Source organism: Balearica regulorum, chromosome Z (genome assembly GCF_011004875.1).
Source record: "Balearica regulorum gibbericeps isolate bBalReg1 chromosome Z, bBalReg1.pri, whole genome shotgun sequence".
Classification (NCBI taxonomy): Eukaryota; Metazoa; Chordata; class Aves; order Gruiformes; family Gruidae; genus Balearica; species Balearica regulorum.
Window position 1 is genome coordinate 41,462,791 of NC_046220.1, and position 27,424 is coordinate 41,490,214.

At 41.9% G+C, this 27,424-nt stretch overlaps 1 protein-coding gene across 1 annotated transcript; it reads left to right on the forward strand.

Moving 5' to 3' along the window:
• The first annotated feature begins 5,614 nt into the window (after positions 1–5,614).
• Positions 5,615–27,424, forward strand: LOC104642689 (fructose-1,6-bisphosphatase isozyme 2). Its single transcript, XM_010311742.2, has 7 exons — positions 5,615–5,924; positions 8,612–8,774; positions 9,706–9,798; positions 15,833–15,973; positions 17,158–17,295; positions 23,400–23,519; positions 26,688–27,424. Exons 1-7 carry the CDS (start codon positions 5,752–5,754, stop codon positions 26,880–26,882), a joined length of 1,023 nt encoding a protein of 340 aa, XP_010310044.1. The 5' UTR covers positions 5,615–5,751; the 3' UTR covers positions 26,883–27,424.

The following is a 27,424-nucleotide window of genomic DNA, read 5'->3' on the forward strand; positions in this document are numbered from 1 at the left end:
TATGTTTGCTTTTTCATTTATCGTTTGTGATTACACAAAAGCCGCTGTGCTACAAGGAAATACTGTGTTGCATTAAATAACTAGGGAAAGACTCAACTTTCTCAGACAACCTACAGACGATCACCAGACTATCTGACTGTTCTCTTCTAAAAGTCTTGAGGGGAGGACTCAGCAGTAAGTGACCTTTCCTAGACCAGTCTTTAGTTCTTTGGCATTAAGTATAAATGCTGATGTGGACACCTTCACACTCTGTTTCCAGGCCCCAGAAGTTACTCACTGTACGTCCGTCTGGGCTTATCCTAACAGAGAATTAGCGTTTGTGAAACATGTACGTTAGGGTACGTTAATTCTGACACATACTGTTAATATTGTCAGTTAGCACTCTATCAGATCCAGTTACACAAGGATGGAAAATGACACTTTGGAGGTGGATTTTGAACTGGATAAAGAGCACGTGTAGACAGCTTGTTACCATTCTGATGTGGTGAGCTAGCTATATTTGCCAGAAAGTAACCTGCTTGCTTGATCAAAAAAAATGAACCTATGTGTTGCTAGCAATCCCCACCAGGTGTTTTTTGTGTTATTTTGGGAGTGTGCATTACCGTGGAGAAGGATTCTGCTGCGCAAGCAGAAGTAAGTTGCAAAGATCCCCACAAAGCACACTGACATTTAATATGCTGATTCAGAGCATGCTGCTGGGAACACAACGTTAGCACTTGGGAGTGAGATGGGCTGTCCAACTGTCTGGGCATGGTTTATGGCCATCACTCACAAGCTTTTTGAATCAGTTCAAATCCTCAAATCTTTGACGTTTCCTGCTTACGTGCCGAACTCAAACTAAGGGACGGGTGGATGTCACTGCTGGATAGACTGCCACTCAACGTTCGCTCAAGCCGTGGTCTGGGAGCCCCTGTCTGTGGGTGCAATGAGCTATAAACCTTCCTGCCTGAGGATATTGCATACATCAGATAGTCTGTCTAAGCTTGGTTCTTCTTGTAAAACAAGAAGAAAAGAGTGTGTGGGGAACCTAGAGGCCATAGTGCAAAGACATGCTCTGTGAGGGCTCACACCCAAAAAACCCTGGGGGCTCTTCTTCTGACACAGGTTGCATTTGGGGCATTTGGAGGCATACTGGAAAACCTTAGATGGGTGTAAATATGCATCTGTTCTCCAAAGTGTGTTTCTGGCAGGCACTGAATGGCTTAGTTTCTGCTGCAAATGCTGTTTCTGTTGAGGCTTTGTTAGTGAAGACAGGGCTTTCAGGGACCTGAGCCCTTAAAGGATTGGGACAGTCCTGGAAATCCCCACTGAGCTTTTGTTCTGCTTGTGCACTTGCTTTTTGTGCTGTGAGGGCCTAAGTCTGGCCCTGCACAGGGTCTGGCTCCTCTGTAGGACAAACTCTGCTCTGAGCAATGAGTTCACCGTGGCTTACATACTTTGCCTGATACGCACCTGCAAAATCAGGCCCCTCACGAGCAGCAACCATGCTGTCTAATTTCTGATTAATTCCCCTCTGGGAGAAGGCTCAAACCTAGATCTCCCAGTGGGGTGCCCTTGTTGCCAGTCTGGGGGCCATCCTGGAAGAAGAGGGTTTACCTCCGCGACCTGCAAGCACTGTGCCATGATGTGGGAGAAGACTTTGTGTGACCAGACAGCAAGTGGGACAGCCGTGTGCTGGGGAACTCCTTGGCCCAGGCTTTTCTTCAGAGGCTACTCTTTCCTGTGCAAGGGCTAATGCTGCTTCCTCTGCCTCTTCATGTGAGCAGCTGAACACTGAAATATGATCATGCTCTCAACTTTGTAAATGGAAAAAAAAAAAAAACCATCCTTGCATCTACTTTGCCTTTTCATTGTGATTTCAAAAGAAAGGGCAAGTATCTCTCAGTTTTTGATGAGGGGTGCAGGTGCTAGGGAGCAGCTGGAGATGCCTACCTCATACACTGAAACACTTCGCAAAGGGATTGCATGCTCCTATACCAAGCATTTCCTTACTTGCTGGCTGTGGCATGTACCCCATAGCACTTTAAAAGGTTGCAAGCTCACTAAATCAGCTACAGCAGGCAATGTGCTGAGAAGGACTCTAAACCTCTACAAAGTTCTGGATGCTGCTCCTAGAGGAAAGTGCATGACGTTGTCATGCACAACTTTTTTAGATCCTTAAGTTTTTAATTCGACCTGTCCCCAGAGCCACAGCTGGACACATTATTTAATACGCTAAGCAGAGGACAGTCGGAAAACCTTACAGCTTTTTTCTGGTTTTTCATATATCAGTTTGGACTACAGTGCTTCACTAGTCTGATGGTACAACTTGACAGAGAGTATCCACAGCAGCTGGTTTTGTCTAGTTATAGTAATTCCTCAGCTGTATTTTGCCCTCAACCTCTTCAGGAATCCCTGGGCTGCATATATCTATTTTTAAGACACCATACTGGCAGCAGGTAAAGGTTATAGCAGGAAAGGCAATACTGCCCGTGTTTGCTAGGTCAGTTTCCAGTGTTTTGGTTTTGCCTGTAGGCAGATATTTTATAGTTAGCATTTTTCACATTGTGAGCTGGGTTTTTCTTTCTATCTGTGATACATGAACACACATTTGAATGGCATCTGCTTATAGCCACCGTTGGGGAGAACTATTCAGTAATCTCCTTCCACAGCCCCCATTCCGGAGCTCAGCCTGCGTGTCGGCGCGGGGTGGGAGGGTCGGTGTGTCACAGCGTCCACCTTTGGTCCCCGTTGCAGTACTACCCACTGCCCTGCTCGGAGGCTAAATTGTGGCATTTGGTGAAAGGTCGCTGGCTCCAATTTCAGCCATCGCCATCCAAGCAACTAACATTTCAAATCAGTTAGGAGAGGTGTCACCTTTAAGGCAGAGGGCTAGCCTATATGTCAGTGGAAGTGTGAATCATCCCTGAGAGCTCTTGTGTAATCTTTATATTAGAGGGCAAATATTCCACAGATTTGTCAAACTGAGGTGTTTATCTTTTTTAACCTTTCTATGCTGTTCCAGTGCCTCTTACTGAGTGGTTCTCAGGCTTATAAAGAATCATCATACGTTTTTTAAACAATCTGATTTCTTCCCCGCACACCCTGCAATAAATAGTAATTATTTATATAGCTTAATCTTTCAGTTTAACCATTCAGGTTTTCATCATTCAGTGGGATCACAGTATTTATCAAAACAGGGTAAAGTTTTCATGCAACCCAGTCTTGTGCCTTTATCCAAGTTTTATTCTTTTTTTTTCTCTTCTTGCTCCACTGTTGGTTGCAATATTTCTGGAAAGCTTGGGTATAGAGTCCTGTTCTTTACATATGAGTGTAGAAGTTAAGTGCTTATTGAAGGAGTGTTATTTGAGCATCAGCTCAAAGCCCTGTGCTTTATACGTACTAAAAAGTATCCAGTACCTTTAAAAAGCTTTGGGGATTTTTTTCAGCTAAAAAAAAAAAAAAAAAAAAAAAAAGAAGAAAAAGGCAAATAATGGACTTATTAGCTCTGAGAACACCCTTTGAACCACTAATGCCAAAACAAACTTTCTGTTAGAAGAGGATCTGAACTTTGTCTTTTTGACCAGTGTAAAAGATCACTTGGAATCATCAGTTAAGAAGATCTGCACGTGATGTTTTGACAAATGTTAGAAGCCATAGGCCAACCCCCACCCCATTTCTTATTTGCTAGATTGATCTGGTGTCCTGATGGCATTCTAGCTACATCATAGCAGAGAGTTTGCATTAAAAGCTTTTTAGCACTGGTCAGGCTGACAGCTGCCATGATGGCAAAATAATGTGCAGAATGTAATGGCTGTACTTTAAGCCAACAGATCTGTTTGCATGTATAATGTGAAACCTGTCCCCTTCTTTTATTAATAGCACCACGTGCTATCCCAGAGCTCCCTACATATGTTATATTTTGTTTTTGTACAAAGTCCATTTGAAGAAAGTCAGTCTCCTAATCTGGCAAAAAGTGCTCTGGAATATTCATCCCGCGATGTGAATGGTATTGTATACTTTTAACTAGACCACAGTGGTAGAAAAGAGAAAAAGAAATCTTCATCACTTCCTTCTTCCACCACTGCCTTAGAGGATGTAGCGCAGAATCTGCCTGTTGCTCCACCTGAGGAGCTCTGTTGGCCAGTCCTTCCTGCTCCTTAGAATGAGATTTGAAAAACATCATCAGCTTCCCAAGCTAAGCCAAGCCCTGATTTGCACAGCTAAGCACACGGGATGCAAGCAGCACCGAGCTGTGTCTTTCTACTTGTTGCTGGTGCTCATTGCTGTCAGTCTCTGGGACTTATGCTTGAGGCTGGTTTCAGAGTAGAAAACCTTAGCATTCAAATCACTTTACAGCTCTCAAGTAATGTGTTGTTCGTAGGTGAAGAGATGCTTTTAGGAAATGCTGAAGAAACGCTAAAGGTTAAAAAAGGAATGCAAAGGGAAATCAAAAATCTTTGCCGACAGCTGCAGTTCCTTGTTACAAAAAAAAAAAAAAAAAGCTAGATATATGTTTTGTTACTGAATTTTGTTTCTGTCTTCCCGGCCTGGTTTTAGTGCCGTAATTTGGGTTAAATGAACAATAACAATGAAACTCAACGAAACTCTTCTTCTTTTACTCCAGATTTTCTTGTTTTGCTTGTGGACTTTCCATATCTTCTGCTTACAAATAAGACAGTGCTGCTAACAAGTAAAATGAAGGCTACAACATATAATTGTTCTTACTGCCTTATCTGAGTGGGAAGATAGTGCTGTAATTAAAATCTGAAATTCCAGTGTTCCAGATAGCACATGCCTAGTTCGGTGACATTTCTGTCTATCTTCACATTAGCATCGTGTGATCCAAATATATTGCTTGGCCATATAATTGCAAACTCGGCCATACCTATATTTACATGGTGCACTACAATAACAAGGCCGACGTAAAATTTCGTTTTGTGAGTTATGACACAGACAGGCTTAAATCTGATAAGCTTCATTTGTAAATTTTTGAAGAGACAATTACTTTGTAACCAAACGAGCCACAGCTCACCAGTACTACTCATTCATGCAAGCCCTATAATATTACAAGTAGCCCAGACTAGGAACGAAGTAATCAAAATGGGATTGCAGGAGACCAACTAGCAACATAAACCATCTTTAATAAATGCATGTCTAGATGCACACCTCCTGTTGATTCCCCTGGGATGTGCCATACACCTTCAAAGCCCTCCTCTGTGGAGGAGGCCAAAAGGGGGTCAGCAAGCAAGGAAAAAGGGGATATGGGAGGGGAACTTCACTGTCCAGAGTCGCAGTGCGGTGGATACTCTGCTGTGGCAGAGCGGTTACTGATGCCCTGTGCCTTCATTTCTGGCACCTCGCAAATTGTGCACTTTTCCTTAGCTATGCTGAGCTTGTTGCTGAGCGGCAGCTACAGGGAAGCAGTTTCCAGCTAGAGGAAACTCTAGGTGGCCAGCTAGAGTTTTACCCCGTAAGCATTCTAGTGCACAAGTAGAATACGTTACTAGATCTGTACATGACTAATTTCAGTGTGTGGGGAGGGCAGCTAAGCAGCAGTTGCTCAGCTGTAGTCCCATCTCAGTCTCCTTTCCTGCATCCTGAAGCCAGCCTGGGGTGCAGTTATTCTGAGCACTCCATCACATGGTCTCAGAAACATCTTAATAAACTCGGAGCAGCGACGCAGCCAACAGCTTCGCCTCAGGATCATAACGCGGCAAGAAAAAGCGTCCCGTTCAGCCAAGAAGATAGCAACTCCGGTACCCAGCAAAAATGTCTGACAAAACCCCTTTCGAAACGGATATGCTAACGCTCACGCGATTCGTTATGGAGAAGGGACGCCGCGTGAAAGGAGCGACAGGGGAGCTGACGCAGCTGCTCAACTCCATGCTGACTGCCATAAAGGCCATTTCCTCTGCAGTCAGAAAGGCAGGCCTTGCCCACATGTGAGTCCTACCTAGCGATACGGGGAGGAAGAGGAGGCAGAAAGACAGCCGCTTGCACAGCAAGGCTGGGGAGAGCACAGGGATTCATAAATACGTTGGAAGTGTCTGTTTTAAGCCGAGTGACTGTAGGCGTGAGGTCAGACCCTGGATTATCAAGAGTGGGAAGTGGGAGATCGCTCTTTCTGCAGCGTTTTAATATTGGGCACAAGATAGACATCTAGACTAACTACTGTTCTGTAAGTCAGAACTTCAATGCACTGCTCACTACCTTATCCCTTGTAAATGTTGATACCGATCTATATTTAAATCTACTGTGAATATGCACAATATCAAACCATGATATTTTTAATGCAGAATATCACACTGTGATATTTTATGCTAACATCCAAGCCTGGTGCTGAGCTGTGGAAATCAGGGCTTGGCTTATCTTGGGAAGCTGATGTTCTGCCTGATTGCAGTATAAGTAATGGTCTAAGGCAACAGCCCTGCGAGAAACACCGTAAACTGCCACGCATGAGTTGCATTTCCCCTTCCTTCCTCAAGTAGTATCGGTGTTACAAGTCGGCAGTCTTCAAAGGCACTATATGAAAAACAAACATAACAATTTGCCATCTAGTGCTTTAGGAAATGGAATAAAGAATTGCCTTAGCAAAGCCTGGAATGAACCAAGCTCAGCCAGGTGAAATAAATAGACAGCAGTGTCACTCTTTTAATGGTGATCTATCTGAAGCAGTTCAGAGAGTTGTAATGGCCTAATAAAATTATGCATTTAAAATATACAGGTTTTGTTATGTATTGAAATACATGTTTCTGTACATGCCTGTGTATGTACGTATGCATACATGCATGAAAAGGACAGGGAATATATTTGTGTAAGACAGACAACATTTATAATTTGTACTTTGGGGTTTTTTGTGTTTGTTTTTTTTGTTTGTTTGTTTGTTTTCTGTGGAAACACCAAAATGTATGACACACTGAGGTTTTTTGTGCTTCTGTTGACTATTTTGTCAAAAAGTCCTCAATGATGTTTGCAAATCATGAATTCAATGTCTCAGTACTATCATCACCCTCACTTTGCAGGCATGGACCGTAATATGTAGAGAGGACATGAGACATACTCAAAGTTAACAGCAGTATCAGGCTCCTGTGCCCTAACTGTTAAACTGTACTTTGTCTCTGGTGAAGCTGAGCTGTTTTCCTTCCTGACTTAGAGGAACAGTTGCTTTTATCTTATATTTTTATCTTTCAATACGCAACCTCCGAAGTATTTCGTAAGTGGGGAGAACCTCTATTTGGTAGACTAGAGGTGGAATAGCCATCTAGCCTACAGGACACACAGCTGCTGTGCTAGATGAAGGTTCCCTTCAGAAGGCAAACAGCTGTTATGTTAAAGGAGCAAATGTCTCTTTCTATAAGAGACATTTCTATAAACAAAAGTTGCAGGTGATGAACCAGAAATATTTAAAGTATCCAAACACACAGATGAGTAACTTGCACCAGTCAAGTTACTGCAAGTAACCATGAAATTTCAGAAATTCTCGTGGCAACTTTCATTCACGGTGATTGGTTTGCATCCGTCTGCATTTGTGAAGTTAGAGAGCTCTGATTTTTCCAGGGCCTCCAAATAGGAGACTGTGAAGTGACTTCTTTGATCCTCAGCATGAATTTTTAACAAATTTGCCATTCAAATTTGCCAACCCATAGACTTGAGCTGGGAATGTGCCTGAAAACACAGTAACTGGAGAATGGGTGCTTAGCACTCCCTGAAAATCATGGTCTTTTCCAGTATCTCAAACTTGCCACTCCAAAATAGAGTGCCAAAACCGCTCAATACTGCTGAAAAGCTCAGGCAGCTTTGAGCAAGAAAAAAGATCTACCCTGCCCAACTAAGGCCCGCTGCTGACCAGCATCCTAGGGACTAATTAGTCGTCCCTCCCCCCCCCCCCCCCTCTTTTTTTTTTTTCCTCCATAATGAATAAAAATGCTATATCTATCCCCCATATGATTCCTTATACTTCTAAGATGCCCAGACCACTCACATTAGTTCTAAACACTGCTTCTTCAACTGGAAATCTCAGAAATACATATACTACTATATACTACTTCATTACTATATGGCTAAAATCAGGATAGGGAACGGAAGCATCATTGTAACTTAGCTGAGGATCACCAGATAAAACAGACCTTGATTCTGAGATACAGTGCAGCATGGGGAATTATCTGGGAGTATCTTTAAAGCTTCTGATTTTGGGGTGGTTGAGCACTGAGTGGCCATGGGTTAAAGGACCGTCACAGAGCTCTGAGCAGTCAGTGGCAGAAAAAAATGCAGATGCTAACTGCCCCTTCTCCTTCCTCAAAGCTGCTGCCAGCTGCTTCGTGGGGCTGCTAGGGAAGGCTGGCACCCACTGCCCTGGCTGTGCGCTCTGCTCCTGGCCTGGAGAATATCCAAGCAGGAGCAAAATGACCCAGGTAAAGCCCAAAAATGATGCCCTCACCCTTTCTCATTGTCGTGCAGGCTTTCATTTTCCAGCAGCAGTAACCATCTCCTAATGCACCTTAGCAGTTTAATCAAAGGTTAGAGGAGGTGTGGGAAGATCAGTGGAAGGAGCCACCTTGACTCATTTTTTTCCTAAAACCCAGTAATGTCGGTACCCCTCAGGTTTCTGGATATTTTTACTTTTCTGTAGGTTTGGTATAGCTGGCACTGTGAATGTGACCGGTGACGAAGTGAAGAAGCTGGACGTATTATCCAACTCCCTGGTGATTAATATGCTCCAGTCCTCCTACAGCACCTGCGTCCTGGTCACGGAGGAGAACAAGGAGGCCATCATCACCCCGAAAGAGAAGCGGGTCTGTACAGCTCCTGCCTTCGGGGGGGTTATGGGCTCAGGCAGCAGCAGGTGGCACTCTTGTTTCAAGTATGAGACCTGGGCCTGGCCCCAAAACCAGTGCTTCCCCAGGGAATTCAGAAAATTTGCACCATTACTGCATGATTTTGATTAATAACTGTGGTGGATGGCATGGTTTCAACAGCTAAAGGAGCCGTGGAGGGTAAAATTATTATTATTAAAGTTTTGTGAAGGGGGGGAGAATAATTATTTTGGAGCTTGTTAACACACCCCAGATCCCAGGTGTAAGTGTACTATTACATTCCCTGACCACTGGTGTAATGGTTTTGGATTACATTAATATTTAGGCAAGATAAAATGAGATGAGAGGCTGGCAGAACTGGGGTTTACGTTACATGTCCAGAGGAAACACCTGACTGCTTCATCAGGCTTCCCTCAGGAGGGGATCCTATTGCAGCGAGATGCTGCTCACGCTGATGTAATCTACCCTTTCCCCAAGATGTTTTATGTCTGCCTTCTTACTCTCAAACCTCACCTCACATCACAGGCAAATGCTTTCATTCGGAACAAAAAATAACAAAACAAAACATATTTACTTGGGAAGATGCTCGCTTCCAGAATGAGTCACTCCTTTTGCTTTCAAGCGATTTCTTGCCTTGCTTGGCAGCAGAGGACTGCTCCTTTCTGGCATCAGGTTTTGTGCTGTCTGAGCTGAAACGTGCCTTCTCCTATTTCTCGGGCATGCCCTGCAGGGAGTGGGTGCTGTGCTGCAGGGTCAGATGGGTCAACAGCACAGCCTCCTCTGACGTGCCGTGTCCGGCGCTCTTGGAGGGCTAAATGCAATCATAAAAACATGGGTTTTGTCAAGTAAAAGGAAACAGTAGTGCAAGACTATGTATCATTTAATGCTTCCCTTGCCACTTCTGTTTTAGGGTAAATACGTCGTGTGCTTTGACCCCCTTGATGGCTCATCCAATATAGACTGCTTGGCACCGATAGGAACAATATTTGCTATCTACAAAAAGGTAAGAGACTGAACGAAGCACACACGGCACTATTCCCTTGGTGACAGCAAAATGGTATATCAACTTGCTTAGTTTCTTTCCTAGGTTCTTTAAGTGTCTTTGGGACCAACAGAGCCTTAGAAAGAGTAGAAGACGTAACACTTGAGATTCTAAATGTGTGTCCTAAAATGGTGCCTGAATTCCCAGGAATGACAGACTGGTAGGGGTTGGAAGGGACCTCTGGAGATCACCTAGTCCAACCCCCTGCTACAGCAGGATCAACTAGAGCAGGAAGGGGTCACTCAGCCCTCTGAAATTATTAGGTGGCAGCTCTTCCCTCCTCCAGACACACAGGCACTTAAATAAAACCCTCTCACCACCAGGCAGCTGGTTAGCTCCCTCAGTGATGCCTTACTTGCTGCAGGAGAGCTGAGGGGTGTCGCACTGCCTACGAATCACAGTGTTTGTCTTCCTGGATACTGACTAGGGAGGGCTGACAGTCACTGCCTGGACCGTATCACAGTTGACAGGGTGGTGGCCTCCCGGTACGAGTTGCTATGCCTGTTACGGATGGCGATTTATAAGCATGCTAACGATGGAGGCCACCTGAGGCTAAAGGAAGCAGTCATCTACAGCCACCAGGGCCTCGCCAGCATGTCTGCTCCCGTGGGGCTGCGCAGAACAGCAACTGCGCAGCCAATTAACAAACATTGATAGTTAGAGTCATGCCAAGTCTTGTGATTTGATTGCTAATCTCCCAGCAGTTCGTGTTTTTCCTAAAGCCTGAGATCACAGTCATATGACCATGGGAGACCCTCAGCAATCACTATTGTGAAGTAACATTTGCAGTACTTGTGACTGCGGACAAGTCAGCGTGGACTCAGATGCTACACTTCAAACATACAAAAACAGGTTTTTAAAATCCACTCTCAAATCATAATTTTCAACTAGCTAGTCCTCATTTTTTTACATTTCTGGTAGGTGATACACTAATCAGCACTGTTGAGAAGATGCATCTACCAGTAAACCAAATAGTTACGGCAGTCTCAGCAGGGTCACAGCACAAGCCTGTTGCTGGCATATGGCTGTCCACACTGTCAATGGTTAGTGCAAGCCCCCATCACAGATGCAGCCCAAGCCAGACAACACTGAGATGATGCCTGGGTGTTGCTTGTGGAAAGAAGAGGCCAGGGACTACCTCCAGTACCATCCGCCACCTTGCTTTTTGCAGGGAAGAGAGCTTAGCTGTATGGATGCAATCCATGCCATGTGCCCTTATGGTAAGCAATGGGGACCCCACCTTTTCATTTATGTCTCTCAAGAAAGTCTAAAAGACTACAGCACCTCCCAACATTTACAGTAGGCAATAACTGTGTTGTCCACTATTCTTAAAGGTTCTGGGTCCAGCTCTGGGGGCCCCAGAACAAGAAAGACATGGAGCTGTTGGAGCAAGTCCAGAGGAGGCCACGAAGCTGATCAGAGGGCTGGAGCACCTGTGCTATGAGGACAGGCTGAGAGAGTTGGGGTTGTTCAGCCTGGAGAAGAGAAGGCTCCAGGGAGACTTAATTGCGGCCTTCCAGTACCTGAAGGGGCCTACAGGAAAGAGGGTGAGGGACTGTTTGTCAGGGAGTGTAGTGACAGGACAAGGGGTAATGGGTTTAAGCTGGAGGAGGGTAGATTTAGATTAGATGTCAGGAAGAAATTCTTTACTGTGAGGGTGGTGAGGCACTGGAACAGGTTGCCCAGAGAAGCTGTGGATTCTCCCTCCCTGGTAGTGTTTAAGACCAGGTTGGATGGGGCTTTGGGCAATGTGGTCTAGTGGAGGGTGTCCCTGCTCATGGCAGGGGGGTTGGAACTAGATGATCTTTAAGGTCCCTTCCAACCCAAACCATTCCATGATTCTGTGATTCCATGATCTTACAAATAATAAACATTAGCTTTCTGTTTAGAAGTGTTGTGTTAGGTTACTTTGTGTAACTATAAAGGCAAGTGCTCAGTGTGATTAATACAGCTCAGCAGGCTGAAATACAGATTAGATTTCTCTACCATCTTTAACTCACCTGCTAATGTACATAAAGACTATTGACTGCCCAGTCTTCTCTAGGATTCTGCTTCAGAATAGAATCATTTCCCAAAGAACTGATGTTGTTCCCAAATGCTCAAGTTTTCAATTAATTTTCTGATCCTTCCATAGTTGTTGTTGTTCTAATATATATTAACAAATTTGCTGTAAATACTGTTTCTAAGTTACTGGTTTTCACGTGGGTGGATATCCTTCAGCGCTTCATAAAAAGAAAATTACATTGCTTTGTATAAATGCTTCATATCCCAATGAAAACCTTGCTGCTAGGATGAAGAACAGTTTGTCAATTACAAGAGCAACTTGCAATTTTCCCTGGGAATTTAGAAAAAATGTTGAATTTACAGACTTTCACTTGCATAATTATTACCATTAAAATGCAAATTCCAAAGTACATGTTAATTAATGCGCCTTTCTCTCAGACAAGACAATTCCATAGCAACCCTATTAACTTCGAACATTATTAACTTCAAACCTTTTGAAATAATGAAATAATAATAAGTGCTTTATTGATTGTTACTGAAGGGTAGCGTGAAAGAAAGAAAAGTGAGATGTTTATCCCAGTGGATGAGAACCACTTAAGTAAGACAAAAATTATGATTTCAAGCCATTTAAGGTCCATCATTTTGGAAAAGCTAGAACAATTGTAATGCCAAAGGATGATCCTTAGCACCTGTCTGGTATTTGGTACTTTCCAATTCTCAGATGATTGCATGACTGATTTTCTTACCATGTGAGCACCTTGACTTCATTTCCAAAGGTGCACCTCCAGAACTGAAATATTTGCTTCATTTTAGGAAAAACAGATAATCAGCACTTTTCTACAAAGGCCAGACTTGACCTATACGTTTCTCCGGCTGCTCACAATCCAGAGCCACCACCATGGTGGCAGGTACCATTTACTGTCTCCTGGCAGAAAAGCACTTCATCAGTTTCTGAGAGAAAAACACCAGGAAATAAATGCCATCTTAGATTTATTTGATTTTCCACCTGGCTTTTACTCTCTGAAGCATGGGTGATATTGTTAAAAAGATCAGAAATGTCAGAAAAGTGGGGTGGAGGGAGGAGCCTTGCTGAATCAGCAGAAGCCAGAGCAAAGGATAGGAGCTTGACAGTCACTGCTGCTGAGAGGCTCTCAGCTGCTGGAGTGTCAAGATGTGGTGACAGTAAGTATTTTTTGCTTGGATTCTTCCCTATTTTACCCCCTTCGTTGTCATGAGGACAATGACGTCCTTTCCATGTGGTCCCTCATGGAGAAGGTGTAAGAATTCAGGGCAAACACAAAGGATATTCATAAAACATGTGATACAAATGGAGACCTGGAAACCAAGTCCTTCCAGAGCCGCTCCCAGGGCTGATGCGAACTCCCTCATGTGATGTGGACAAATCATGATGCAAAAATTTTCAAACTCAGATATGACCTGAGGGTACCCCTGTAGACAGACTCTGTGGACCTTGTTTCATCTGCTTCACACCAACAATGAGCCAAAGCGACTGTGTCAACGCTTGTCAGAACATCTCTGCAGTCCCTCTGCCTATTTCAGTGCTTTGCATAAAGACCTCTAAGGGGATTTCATTACCGCCATCTCACAGTCAAAACAGAATAGCTAGGAAATCCATCTGTGCACCAGAAAGAAGTGAAAATATTCAGCTTAATTCCCTGGTTTGTTTCACAGTGCACGGTACTTGGCAGGACAAAAAACCTGCAGTCCTAACAATGACATATCAGCTGATCTCTACCTTTTTTACATTCTGACCAGCTCTGTGAAATGTTTATTTGAGACTGAGCTTCTTTCCTTCCTTTTGGAAACACAGTTATAAATAAAGATGGAGAAACAAGTGAATTCTGCCCAACTGTCTATATCCTGAGGGAGGAGTTCCTCTGTTTTTTCAGAATAGTCAACACATGGTTTCTCAGCCATATAAACATAGAAAATGCATTTAAGAGGACTGAAAAGCTCATCTCAGAAAAATATATTTTAAATCAATATCTCATGTAGCCAGCAGCTACATGTACTGTATATACACCATGTTCTATAAACCAAACCTCTTTACTATATTTATATAAAATTAAGTTTTATTTAATGAGGAAAGCATACAAAAAGTTAGAAGAATCATAATATGTTTGCAAATAGTGGTGTAAATGTATGTTTAATTCTGCATTTAATGTTGCAAATAATTAGTCTACTATAGACAACCACTGCTTTTAATGTTGAGATGTATGTGGCACAGGGATATATTTTTGAAAGAGAAGATGCTACGTATGGTATAATGGTTGGTTCTGTAAAAGATTGTTTAGCAAAAGATTACCCCTAATAGTCAATATTCAAAGCTCTGGAATATACAAACAGGAGTTTTAACTAGTCTTCCTTCATTATGTGCATTATAACCTCTCCGAACAAGCAGTTTGACATAGACTAATTCCAAGGAACTGCGTACCAGATGTATTTGTACATGCTATCTTTCAGCTCCCATGAAGAGCTCTTTGGCAACTGGATTTTTTTTTTCCCCACAAAAGAACTTGGCAAAATAATAACAATTAAAAGTTTTGAGCAAAATACAGCTAAAAACTCTGTAAGTGAAAGTTACAAAAGTGACAAAATCTTTCAGCTGAAAATGAAAACATTTTGATGTGGAATTACTGTCTTCATATGCTATGAAAGATGTAGTTTTCATGTCCCACATCTCAGTTTTCCTGCAGATGTTGGCATACAACAATGAACGGGATCCCCTTAGCCTTCCACCTTGCTAAGACCCTGATGGGCACCCTGAGACCTTCTTTCCATGGGGAACAACAAAGAATTTCTCTGTTGGAGGAGAGGTGTTTTCCTTTGGAAAATATCTGTGGAAGGCATTCTTGATTTTTTAAAGAATTTACTCAATTTTCATCAAATATTTTATTTCCTACACAAAACAGTCTCCACTTATTTTTATTTTTTTAACCAGATATTTTGGGCTAGGCCTGCTATTTAGCTGCTACTCAATCTAATTAAGCCCATGCAATCACTGAGAAATTGTCTGAGTTTGAATCAATAAAATGCTAAACCAGGGCCTAAAGAAAGGATCTGAGAGGGTTCTCATTTGTAAACCACCATCAAAACATCCACAGAAGATCCACCACAGCTGACAAGCTTTTAAAGAAACATTAGGATCAAGCATTCCCTACCAGCCTTCCCAAGTACTCTTGGCTGCCCTTTCATGCCCCACCAGTCAAACTCTGGTAAGCCACGGCTGAGGCACACCCCCAGAGCTGGCTAGAAACATTTGCACCAGGTCTGCTTGGGCTGTTGCCGTTCACTGATAACCAAAGTGCCAAATCAAAATACAAGTGTTGGAAATTGATTAAAAGCCTGAAGTAAAATGCCACGTGAATGTTCTACATAGAGTTTTATATGTGTATCTGCACATGCACACACATTACATATGCAAATGCATGTGTTATTTTATATAGAATATGAACATTTCTATCACTTCAGTTACCCATCTCTTCACCAGCAGAGACCAATGCACAATCTTGGTTCCATCATGTTGCACCATCTACCCTTTTATTCTGTATTACTAGAAGCGATTTTTCTGTAATATTAATTATTGCATTCACTTCACAGTTATTTCCACTGAGGGGTGTCACTATGATAGCTTATGTTTACATTTCCAGAAAATCAGTACCTCTATTCTGTCTCAGATTTCTGATGATCTTGAATTAATAGACCGGAGTGTTATGCTAAGGTATCAGTTTTGTTGCAGGTATCAGTGATTGCATGACATATGAAACAACAAACTCTCAACGTCCTGTCCCAGCATGTACATGTACTCGTACCAAACTTGCCCTGAACTAGTGGGAACAATCTCTGTTTCGGTTGTTTCGAAGGCCCGCGTAGACATAGAAAGGAAATCTGCCCCATATTATTATTAAGTGTGGTTTTTATTGTATCTCATAAGAATTTAACCTGCAGTCCAACCGTAATTTTTCCTCAGGAAAGAGACGATGAGCCCTCTGAAAAAGATGCTTTGCAGCCCGGACGCAATATTGTTGCTGCAGGCTACGCCTTGTATGGCAGTGCTACGCTGGTCGCCCTCTCCACAGGGCAAGGAGTGGACTGCTTCATGCTGGATCCGGTACAGTCATGGTGTTAAGCACATTGCCGATATCTTCTAGAGCTTTCCGTGCTTGCGTTTACTCATTTTGGTTACTCCTTGTCTCTGTAATCTAGGCAATCTACGTGATTCTTTTTTTTCACCCACGTCCTGGAGCATACCACCTCCACCTTACAAGTATATAGTAATACATGAGTATGTTGGTTGCAACACCTCTGTTTGTTTTTTCTACTCATTGAAAGAGAGTTTAAGTTAAATAGCATTTGAAACCCTGTTCATTCAAACCAGACTGCTGGTTTGCACAAACACTTAAGAAAATTTACTGTTAACAGTGTCTTTGCCTCCACTCAAAGGACTCCTGCTTTTTTTCTTGTTCTGTGGAAGAACCTCAGCATGTTCAGTGTTTAGCCTTTTGTTGATACAGTTCATGCAGAGCGATGCCTGATTTCCTGAGTGCAATTCAGTTTTAAGGATAAGTCCTCTTAAGCTGCGTGCCCAACAGTTTGCAAAAGCAGAACCATGCCCATACAATCCGACGTCTGCTGCCCGTTGGCACCCAGCCCAGGAGCCCAACAAGTGTTACTGGAGGAGTGCAGGAAGGAGACGGCTTATTTGAGAAAGCAGCATTACATGTGGGCAATAACACAGGCATTCTTTTTGAAAAAAGGATGCATTATTATCAAAACTCCCTGTAAGTTTTATAAATAGGTTCATTCCAAGTGGGAAGAACTGTGAGCTGAACTGCTCCGGTTAGAGGTGGATGAAGAGAAGGTAGAAGTTGCACTCAAACTGCAGACAGCAACACCTGGGCGTAGCTGACCACATTCACTTTATTTATATAAGAAGGCAAGAAGAGTTCAAAAATCAGAAGGCAGTGTAATTTCTTAACTTGTAACCTTATGATTTGTGGACAGAGATTCATGATCCATCTGCTTTCAGGGCTGACTGGTGTTCATTTGATATGCTAACTATTATAGTTGAATTGCTTTTTGTTTATACTACCAGTGGGACAAGTTTTCATGAACTTAACACAGATTCCGTGCTTTCTGCTCTGTTTGAAATATTGTGAAGTTATACACAAGACTGGTGCTGAAAGGACCAAGCTGTGCTAGTGTTTCTGCCATCTCCAGTGTGACAACTGTTACAGAAAGTCAACAAAATGTTCTGCTGTTTGCTAATAGCTGGTCTATCCTGTTCTTCTGTAGGGTCTCGGTGAATTTATTTTGGTGGACAGAGATGTTAAAATCAAGAAGAAGGGGAAGGTATACAGTCTCAATGAAGGTTATGCAAAGTATTTTGATCCTGCAATGACAGAATATTTACAAAAGAAGAAATTCCCTGAGGTAAGAAAATATTAGCACTGTACCCAATGTACTGTGTGCCTGCAAGCACTGCCGTCCACAGTCCTGGTTGATGGGAAAGGATTTGAAGATCTTGCTGAGTTCAGCCCCATGTAACCCTTTCGTGCCATTAGGTCAATTTTGGGTATGTATCTGATCTGTTGGTTTCTGGTGCCCTGACATATTTTATAACTTAGACTTCAGTAAGTTAATTCATAGCTTGTTCGTCACTGTGTGGAGGAAAATGTGCTGTACATAAAGAACCTTTTTTTTTTTTTGACACAGTTCTGAAACTGTGGCACCAAAACGTGAGGGTACCCTTGTTTTCTGGCCTACCTGAATTATGCAGCTCAGTCATATGTGCAGCTGTGCATTTGGGGCTAGATTCCACGTACTGCCCAGAAGGTCCTTGCAGGGATCTTGGCGGCATCACCTTCTTCCTGTACGCATTTCCACCCGAGAAATGCAGTATCACTGTTGCACTGTCTGCTTGCATCATATGGAGCACAAACCAGCCCATATTTTAAAAAAAAAAAAAAAAAAAAAAAAAAAGGTGTGAGGCACAATTTCACTATATTCTGTTGTTAAGAGGATTATAATATATCCCTCAGAGAGACAAAGCTGAGAACATCCCATATCTGATGAACTTCCTTGTGGGGACATACAGCTCTGTATGGCCTCTAGTAAGTGCTAGGAGGACACAACAGAAGCTCTCAATGTGGAAAGCTGGAAGCTCTCTAGAAAGTCTAGCTATGTGACCAGTAAGTCAAAATGAAACACGGTGACATGTAACAGCTCAGGACTGAATTTGGCTGGGAAACTGGTTTTAATGCTTTTCTTGGTAAAAAAACCTAACAACATAGGATTATTGTTTAAGCTACTAGTTGTCAAGAATACATGAACAGGGCTCATGTAAAAATCAGTATATCCAGTACAAAACTTCAGGGTGCTGTACAAGGGAAATATAACAAGTAAGAGTTTAAACCATAGTTCTGTGAGAAGCTCTTTCTGAGCTGATAATCTGAATTTACTACATTGGATTTGGCTGCAATGCTGACCTCTTATCAAAATCTCTTTTCCATATCACCTTGATTGTTGTTACAGAAGGTGTCATATCACAGCATTTAAAATATATTCATTTTGAATATTTGAAGTTATTTTAAAACTTCAAAGTCTGCTTTCAGTCCAGCTGTGAGAGAAGCAGAAGCCCATTACACAAATTTCATACTTCCTAAAAACTAATCCAGCTGGGAAAGGGAAGGAGAACTGCTCACATTATGCTGAACTATATATTCAGTATAATGCACTAACCCAGGATTTGTTAATTTGTGTTTTTGCAAACCACTCAATTGTTTTTTAAAGTAAAACTCTTAAACAAGTAATCAACCCCAGGCAACTATGAAAAGACTGAAAAGATTTCAGACTGAGTGGGAAGACCAGACAAAGGTATTTCACCACAGGCTCAGTGAAGACAGCTCTACCATGTGATTCACTAAATCCTTAGGTTAGGACGTATGGAAAAAACTCATTTGCAAACACTACGTTATCTCAAATCTGAGCTTCATTTGAGGAAAACCTATTGAGAGTGTTGTTGCACTAATGCAACAGAAGTTGGCAGAAGGTGTTTTTGTTACTTCAAAGCAAGCACCACATTAGTGCCTGGGTTATTTAGGGCAGGGGAAGCCTCCTCAAGGGTCCTGAGCAAGCACATCACTTTGCTGCTCTGAGATGTAGGGTTATCTGTATGAGAAGGAACAAGGCACCAATGTTACAGCCACAAAGCACAAGGAAGTGCCCTGCTCATGTGAAAGCTCATTAGTAACCTGAGTTTTGGAAACAGCATAACTTTGTTCCTTGATACAAGAAGGACATTATATTTGCACTGTGGGAGGACAAGACAGAGAAAGGGCTGCCACTCTTCCATAGCATGAAACCTGCTTCCTGGCACCATCTGTAAGCCTCACCAGCTACAGCTACTTTGGTGCTGCCCCTACCCTCCCTGCAGCACCCAGATGGAGCATTGCACAGCTTTGGTCTGTATCTTCCTCTCTTCAGCACACAGAAGGGCGGGGGGGGTGTGTGTCTGCTGGATACCCCCTGCCTATGACAAGGAGGAACTGACGTGTGGGCCATGGGGGACTCCTTCTTACCAGGCAGACCACTCTCACCCTATGGCCTTCTGGCCACTAGAAGCCTAAGGCCACTAGAAGACTAAATATTAATTTTAGCTACTTGTCACTTTCTTATCCCTTTTTTTCTTTTGATCCTACTTCTGTTTCCTCCTTCCCGTGGTTCTTGGTCAACATGCTGTTCAGATGACTCTAACATTGCCACAGAAAACTGAAACATTAAAAATAAAACAGGAAAACAAAGTAGGATGTTGACCACAACATGCCCCATGTTCTGTGTCACTGTCATTTGCGATCAAACATCACAAATCAACCATTTATGTGGAGAGGACAGATTTTCCCTTACTATCTAAGAACAGCATCACAGACCAGACAGTTTGGATTACAAAGCCATGTTGACCCTCAAAGTTTCTTGTGGACCACCATTCACCTAAGGCATCAATTCTGAATTAAAAGCACTGGAAAAGTGCTGCTGTTCTGCAGGTCAGCTGTAAATCTCCTACCATTGTCATGCAGTTCTTAGTGGGAAATATTTGTCTAGACACATCTCTTCTGGAATGAGAGTCCAGAGTAAAGCTAATTTTTTGTTAAGCATCACAAAATCTCCTGCTGCTTAACCAGTGTGAAGAGCAAACTGGTATTTGCAAGGCTGCCTATAACGCAACACATTTACTCCAGTCTGCACTCTATTCCTGCTGAGCTAGGAACTGTTTCTGCACAAATTTCACTCTAACTCCTTCCCAAAGTCAGTTCTTCCTCCAGTAATGCTTACAGGGCCCTAGCATCTAGCTGGCACTGGTTCACTGATGGTAGAATTCAGAAACATGCTGTGGGCATCATTGCATTTTGCTATTCCACCCTTTTTTATGTTTGCTTCCTACAGCCACAAGAGAATTTGAGTCTTGTTGCAGCTTGTTGACACAGTCATGCAATGGAGACTCCCTGGTTAAGGGCCTCAAAACCTTAACATCAACAGCATATTTCAGTACGAAGCATTCTTCTGCCAGCCAGCCCAGATGTGCCTGAGTGACATAAAAAAGCTAACAAAAACACTGTGCTTTTGTCACCATAACCGTATGTGGATCAAGGGATGCAGGGTGTTGCTACTGCAGACAGAAAAGAATTTTTTTCCCCCACTCTCCTAGTCATCATGGTTATCCAGGAAAAACATGGTCTTGTTCTGCTGTGGAGGAACTCAGCTGTCAGAAATCAGTAGAATAAAGAAGTGAGAAAGTGACTTCCATCACATTGTGAAGAAAAAAAAATCACAGGATTTGTCTGTTACAAGCCATTTTTGTTCCTCTGCATTAAGCAAAGTAGCAGAAAAGGTGAAACTAAGAGCAGTCACGTTTACTCAAATGCTATGGATGCTGACCAAGGGAACATTGAGGTTCTTCAAGTCTTTCATTAACACCCGCTGAACCAGTGAGAACTGCTCACTCAGCAAACACACAGCTTGGCGTGACTCAGAATTTAAAATGAATTTCCCTAGCATTCACGGTCTGTTATTTTGCTTGAGAAGAAAGCCTAGGTGATATGCCAACACACATGCAACACCTTTTAACTTTCTCATCAGTAAGAAAAATGCATGAGTGACCAAACTAGAGAGACAAGAAGTGACATTTCTAGCAACTAGAAGGACAATTTATTCCTCCCATGCAAGTAGCTGGATGCTAAGGGAAGTGAAAATTTTATTTCAGTCTGTGGTTCAAGTGATAACTGTACCAGAATGGAGGAATTTCTCTTCTGTATTTTTCTCAGCACAGTCCTAGCACTGTGTTTCTAGCAGGTGAATTTCTATCAGGGTAAGAAGCAACTAAAATTGCCAGTGGCATCTCATCAGCTTCACATAATGCTGCCCATGTACACATAAATTGTGTAAATGACCTGCATGTGAATAGGAAATCCAGCACAACCCAAACGGATCTGATAATTTCTATGCAGGTGGCTTGGCTGTGCAGCTTATGGTCAGTAAATTGCAGGCTCCTTATTTGATAATGTCATAGAAGCTGTCCTTAGCAGTCTGTTTTAGGGCCTGCTTATGATCGATAAGCTATGACTTTTCTTAATGTTTAACCAACTTTTCTTAAGACTTGCTTCATTACCTTCTGAAACCATAAAAGAGAGCTCTTCCTTTGATTGTATTTTTAAAGGTAATTTTAGATTGTAATCACATCTTTCCCTGAAAACTGTCTTTTCTTAAACCGCAGACTTGCTTTGGTCTCTCTTTAACACCTCGTAAGGTGTTTTTTCTGACCTCAGATTTTTACAGTTGCAAAGTTACAAGTGCAAACAGCTGTGAGTTGGAGAAGCTATCATTTGAAGTCTAAATATGTAATTATTTAAGGGTAAGCCATGCAATATAAGGGATCAAATACTTTAAAGCATTTTTCAGTTGTGCCTGGAAGTAATACGGCCAGGTTTATACAAAACTAAATATAAAAGCTCCAGGCTGTGTCTTATCCATTATGTCTTTCATACTTTGGATTGCTTATCTCTGAATCATCAATAGTTCTCCTAATGTGTACAAGAAGAAAGAATCGTGGCAAACAGCACAAGTGCAGCTGAACAAAGATTATTACTTAGGCTGGAACAGCTCTCTGTTCCAACTTTACTGCCAGCTGTATCAAATATCCAAGTCTTATATTTAGTGCCTTAGGACCCAACTTCCTAGTGTTGTGTTGCATTATATTTGTGTAATTTCATGAGAAGCTCTTCCCATTTTAAAAGAGAGTAAATATCAAATATTAACAGTTGCATAGAACAGTTTGATAAAATAATTTCAAAACAATTATATTTTTCTCTATCTGTGTTTTTTCCTCCCACTTGTGGATTTTTTTCTCCCAGTTAACCTCATGATTTTACTAGGAAGGGTGACTAACTTGTGATGTCTGAAAGTCTTGGAGCTGACATTGCTGAACAAGTTCTCTATTTATTTCTCTGGATCTAGTAGCAGCACAAGGCAAGCTTTGTAGAAAGCGCTAAGATCTTTTATTAGACAACTGATCCAGACAGGAAAAACATGCAGAAGTGTTTTCAAACTTTTAGCATTGCAACACACAAATATACATGTGTATTAAATGTACATGAAGTTCCAGTCTCTAGCACCTGGGGAGGTGAAAATTCCTCCTCCACTTCATTGAATACTGAGTCAGAGATACCCAAAGACCAACAGAGTTCTTGGCATAGTAGCTTTCAAAAAGCTTTCCTTCAGTTTACATTTGTATAGTGTATCTCCCCTTCCTAAAAGTATGGGGAGGTGTCGTTTTTCTCAGGTGGAGTTTACTTGGTGTATATAACCTTTATTTGCGCAAGACAGCTTGCTTGTCTTCTGTATTTTCTACCCTACAATTTTTATGACCAGCAAATCTGAGACTGATATGAATACTTCTCTGACTGCTTTCACTAAAATGACCTCTCCTTCAACAACATTAGTTTCTAAGCTGAGAGCAAGGAAAACTACATTCACGAATAAATTACTATCTTCCCATTGCAGAATGAATGCTATGGCCAATTTAACAACTTCACAGATAAATTAGGAGGAAAAAGCTGTAGTCCTCTGGGAAACATCTGGATGTGTAGTGAAAAGTGACAACCCTCCTCATGCCCTGGCTTAGGAAGTAGTGAAGGATCAGCAATCAAATGGGTACCTTGCTCTGATAATGTGAAGAAGCTTTCATTTGCTGTTTGCAGCCCTTGATTTTTCACGGGTTGGGGATTGATACCAAATTGTGCACTCGAATTACAGGTGCTATGGCTTCTATACCGTGAATGCAGGTCTTTAAAGTGCTTGGTTTAGAAGCCCATAGATGATCACTACATCTACAAAAGGCTTCAGGCTGGTTTAGGCATTTACAGTGTCCATAAGCAGCCATTGATTTAAGCAGCTGTGATTCCTGTTTTATAACAAAATTACATTTTGCCATGCTACCCGCTGCCTAGACTGGTAGATATAATGCTTTACTCTATGTTTTTCAGGATGGCAGTTCCCCATATGGTGCCAGGTATGTAGGCTCGATGGTAGCTGATGTTCACCGTACATTGATGTATGGTGGGATCTTCATGTATCCTGCTAATCAGAAGAGTCCTAAAGGAAAGGTAAATCATTTGACTTCATGTCTGGTGAACTTAGTCAATCTAATAGCTCTGTTTTTCCTGGACACGTAAAGGAATAGTTTACATATATGAACAGATAATAATTTTCCATCCCTGGAGAAAATTACTAATGGATATGATGGTTCAGCAATCAAATTTAGGAAAGAAACTTAAGCAATTGCCATTTTAGGCCAGAAATCTTATTGTGTGCTTTTATATTACAAACTAGTCAAATGGTTTTCACTGCAACCAAAGCCTTTATTCATATTTCTAGAGAGAAACATTTCAGTACCATAGAAACCTGTTGCGATCCCTATGCACAGCTGGCAGGTACAACACAGGCCCAAGGAAGGCTTCTGCACTTTGTACTGGCAACTAGAGTCCAGGTGGGATACGCTGAACTCCAGACAGGGTTTTGTCCAACATTAGACAACTGAGTTTGCCTACCTACTGTTTCCAAATGGTACTGCACTTACTATCACCAGCCCTGCAAACGCAGGCTTCTGCTAACTGATCTGAAAGACTCTGCCAGTGGAAGGTGAATTTCATGCATGCAGGATCAGTATTCTGGGAAAAGATGATTTCCCATTTGGACACCTGTATAAAACACACCATGACTTAATGGAGTGCAATGCAGTGCAGTGACTCCCTGAATGTGCTGCGCCATGGACCACAGTCAATCTCAAATTTTCTCCTGCAACATCAGATACCCTTATTATCAAACTTCTAAACAAATATGTTTTAAAAGAGATCTGGTTATACAGCTGATCTGTGGACCACCCGTAACATGCAGGTCATGCTTAGGAAATTATTACCTCAATGCATAATAGATTGGTCATGGTGTACTGACTCCAAGACCTTCTTTTTCCTGGTCAATGCCATACTTAAAACCTTCTATTTAAATGTTTTTATATCCTTGGCTGGTCTGTGCAGAAATTTGCCCTCATAAAACTACTTGTCCCATCTCCCACACTGGTATCAGAACACCCTGATGTCTACTGTTCTTTATGGACACAGGACTACTGGTTCCATTCTGGTGAGTTTGTATTTATCATAATAACAGCAGGTCCAAGTAGTCTGGGAAACGAAAACAGGAAAAAAACTCTCTTCAGAATACAGAACAGAAAATGTCTGCGTGTTTGTCCAGACAAATTTGATTCAAATATTTGATACAGCATCCCAGAAAAAAAACAAAGTGAAAACCACCACCACCAAAAAACAAACAAAAGCCCTCATTAAACAGTGTGGATATGTTTGTGTATCAGAGCAAGAGACAAAAAAGGAAATTGCTGTGTGTGGGAGAAGTGGGTTTGCTGACTGGCCTCTTAAAATTAAACAAATCTACAAAGTACTTATGTAATTTTCTAGAAATCAAGATTTCCACATGAGTTAGCCTACATCATTGACTATTGGATTGATCTGGCTTGCACTGCCATAGTAGAGAGAGTAATGAAAGAAGCAAAACTGTACTGTCATTACAAATAAAAGTTTCCTTCTTTCCCACTCAGGGTGCAGGTGTATACAGTTCTTTTCACACAAACCTCTTCTTGTTGAAAAGATAATGCCTTTGTGGCAGGTGCCCTGATCATCATACCCCTGAAAGACAGTCTATGCACGTGGATAGAGAGCTGAGAGGAAGCAAATGTCGTGGAATTGATCCAAAGGCTTTACAGCAAATGTAAATGACATGTATGTAGGCCCTAGCGTTTATTGCCCCTTCTTTAAGTTAAAGAAAGAATGAGAACAAAATGCTCAATAAGCAGTGCAGAACCAGGCAACAAATAAATCCTCTTTTCAAATCAGATATGTTAAGTAATATTTTTTATGAACTTAAGGCTTACAGTTGTCTACTAGGTGAGAAACGGTAAACCTATCTGAAGACAGAGCCCATCTGAAGGCCCCTAAGTGCAATTGCACTGCTACCTGAAGGAAAACTGCTTTCCTTCAGCCACATAATCAGAGTTAAGCAACAGGAAACTCAACACGTGGTTCCACAATGGTACCACTGCTGTTTTCTGGCTCACGATCTTCCAAAAGTTGGCCGCGCACTAAGGAGAACAACAAAGGCTATTAGTCCTATGTCGCCTGTCAGATGCTGTACCAGAAGTAGCACTTCGGTGGGCTTTAAAGATAATAATGAAGGCAATATGCACTATTTAAGTTTGTGATATATCATGGTTTTATTACAAACAGCGTGATAAAGGAATGATGGGTTGTAAAGTCCCGTGTTTGACCTATTTCTTTGTCTCTACATATGGTTGCATTCCGTCATGTTTCCTTTTCCCCAGAAAACATTCTTTTGCACATATAAAAAGCCCTTTAAACATAATACGTACTAACATTATCATACATGAGCACTTCATAGACCACCAAAGATCCAACTAAACCTGCAGAAAAATGGCTGTTAAAACATAACCAGCTATCACCTATGTCCTTTTAAACACAGAAACTTTTGTTGTATGCCCCAAATAAGTTTGCATTTCACTGGAACACAGGCACCCCAGAGCTAACATTTTCAAAGATGTGAACAGATACCAGGGTCCAAAACAAAAGTGCCTCCATACTGAAAGGGAAAATTTTCTTTTAATAATTACTGCAGTTACTTCTGAAAACAGAGTTACTATCTGGATGAGTTCAGGCCACTGATATCTATTCACATTTCTGAAGGCTGCAGTCAAATCCTGAAATTTGAAACTGGGAGCATTGTGTTTCAAACTCCAAAATATCCTGACCAAACACAACACCATTACCCCAAGCCTTGAGGTAACACATAAAGACCTTACGTGAGAAGAGATTTTTGGCTTTTCTTTCCTGGTACTGTTAACTGAGCTGGCTTAACTGTTTTGCTGATGTGTGTGGGCCTGACAGCTACTTTGGACATTTTTGACAAAATACAGCTTCACTGATGCTGCACATTAGTATGTCAGCTTGGAAATGGTGGTGATGATGCTTGGAGGCAGGGTCAGTACACTTTTCCTCAAAACATAAAGTGTGAAGGGAGGTGAGAGGAATGGAGGGAAAAAGGAGGGGCCAATAGAGAGACAATGCTACTCAGGTCGATTGATGTTTGGTACAAAATTTTGCAAAATCACAAAAGGAATGTTAGGTTCTGGTAAGTCCTTTGGTGTAATTTCCCCCAACGGCAATCACGTATTCCCTCTTTCTTTCTAGCTCCGACTTCTCTACGAGTGCAACCCTATGGCTTTCATCATTGAGCAGGCAGGTGGGATAGCAACTACAGGGACTGAGGCGGTGTTGGACGTGAAACCTGACAGTATTCACCAGAGAGTCCCTCTTATCCTCGGGTCTCCAGATGACGTGCAGGAATACCTCGCTTGCGTACAGAAACACCAGAAGAGCAGCTAAAGGGTCTTCCATATCAGACCTTGCTCATTCGTCTCCAGTCTACAGGAAAAGACGTACCTTTCAAGATGGTGGATTCTAGCAATTAGCACCTATCTCTCAGTGAAAATCCCACTTTATGGGAACAAGAAAAAATAGTGAGAATGGCTGTTGGGAAAAACAAATATTTCATTTCTCCATGAAGACAAATGTAAAAATCCTTTAAGTCTGATTTATGCAGTGCAAATGTAGAGACACAGGCCTGATTATTAAACAAAAGTGACTTACTTTATATAATATTAACAAAAAGAAGTGGATTGTGTCAGTATCCCCATTTGATCTGAAGCTAGACATCTGACATCACATGGCATTGTTTGAGACAGGATTTTCCCATCAACATTCACAATGCCATTATCTGAATTTTCTGCCAGAGGTTTTGTTGCAGGTGCTTTTTATCTTGTCAGCCCTGAGAAAACTAAAAGTGTTGTGGTGCCTGAAACAGTGTTTTTAAGCTCCAAATTATATATGCCTTGGGTAATTAATAAAGATGAAAAGGCTGCAATGTT

Excerpts from the sequence above, each read along its gene's own strand:
- LOC104642689 (XM_010311742.2), top strand. The coding sequence starts at position 5,752 with ATGTCTGACAAAACCCCTTTCGAAACGGATATGCTAACGCTCACGCGA. Across the intron at positions 9,799-15,832 it reads TATTTGCTATCTACAAAAAG|GAAAGAGACGATGAGCCCTC; the intron begins GTAAGAGACTGA and ends ATTTTTCCTCAG. Across the intron at positions 17,296-23,399 it reads AAAAGAAGAAATTCCCTGAG|GATGGCAGTTCCCCATATGG; the intron begins GTAAGAAAATAT and ends TATGTTTTTCAG.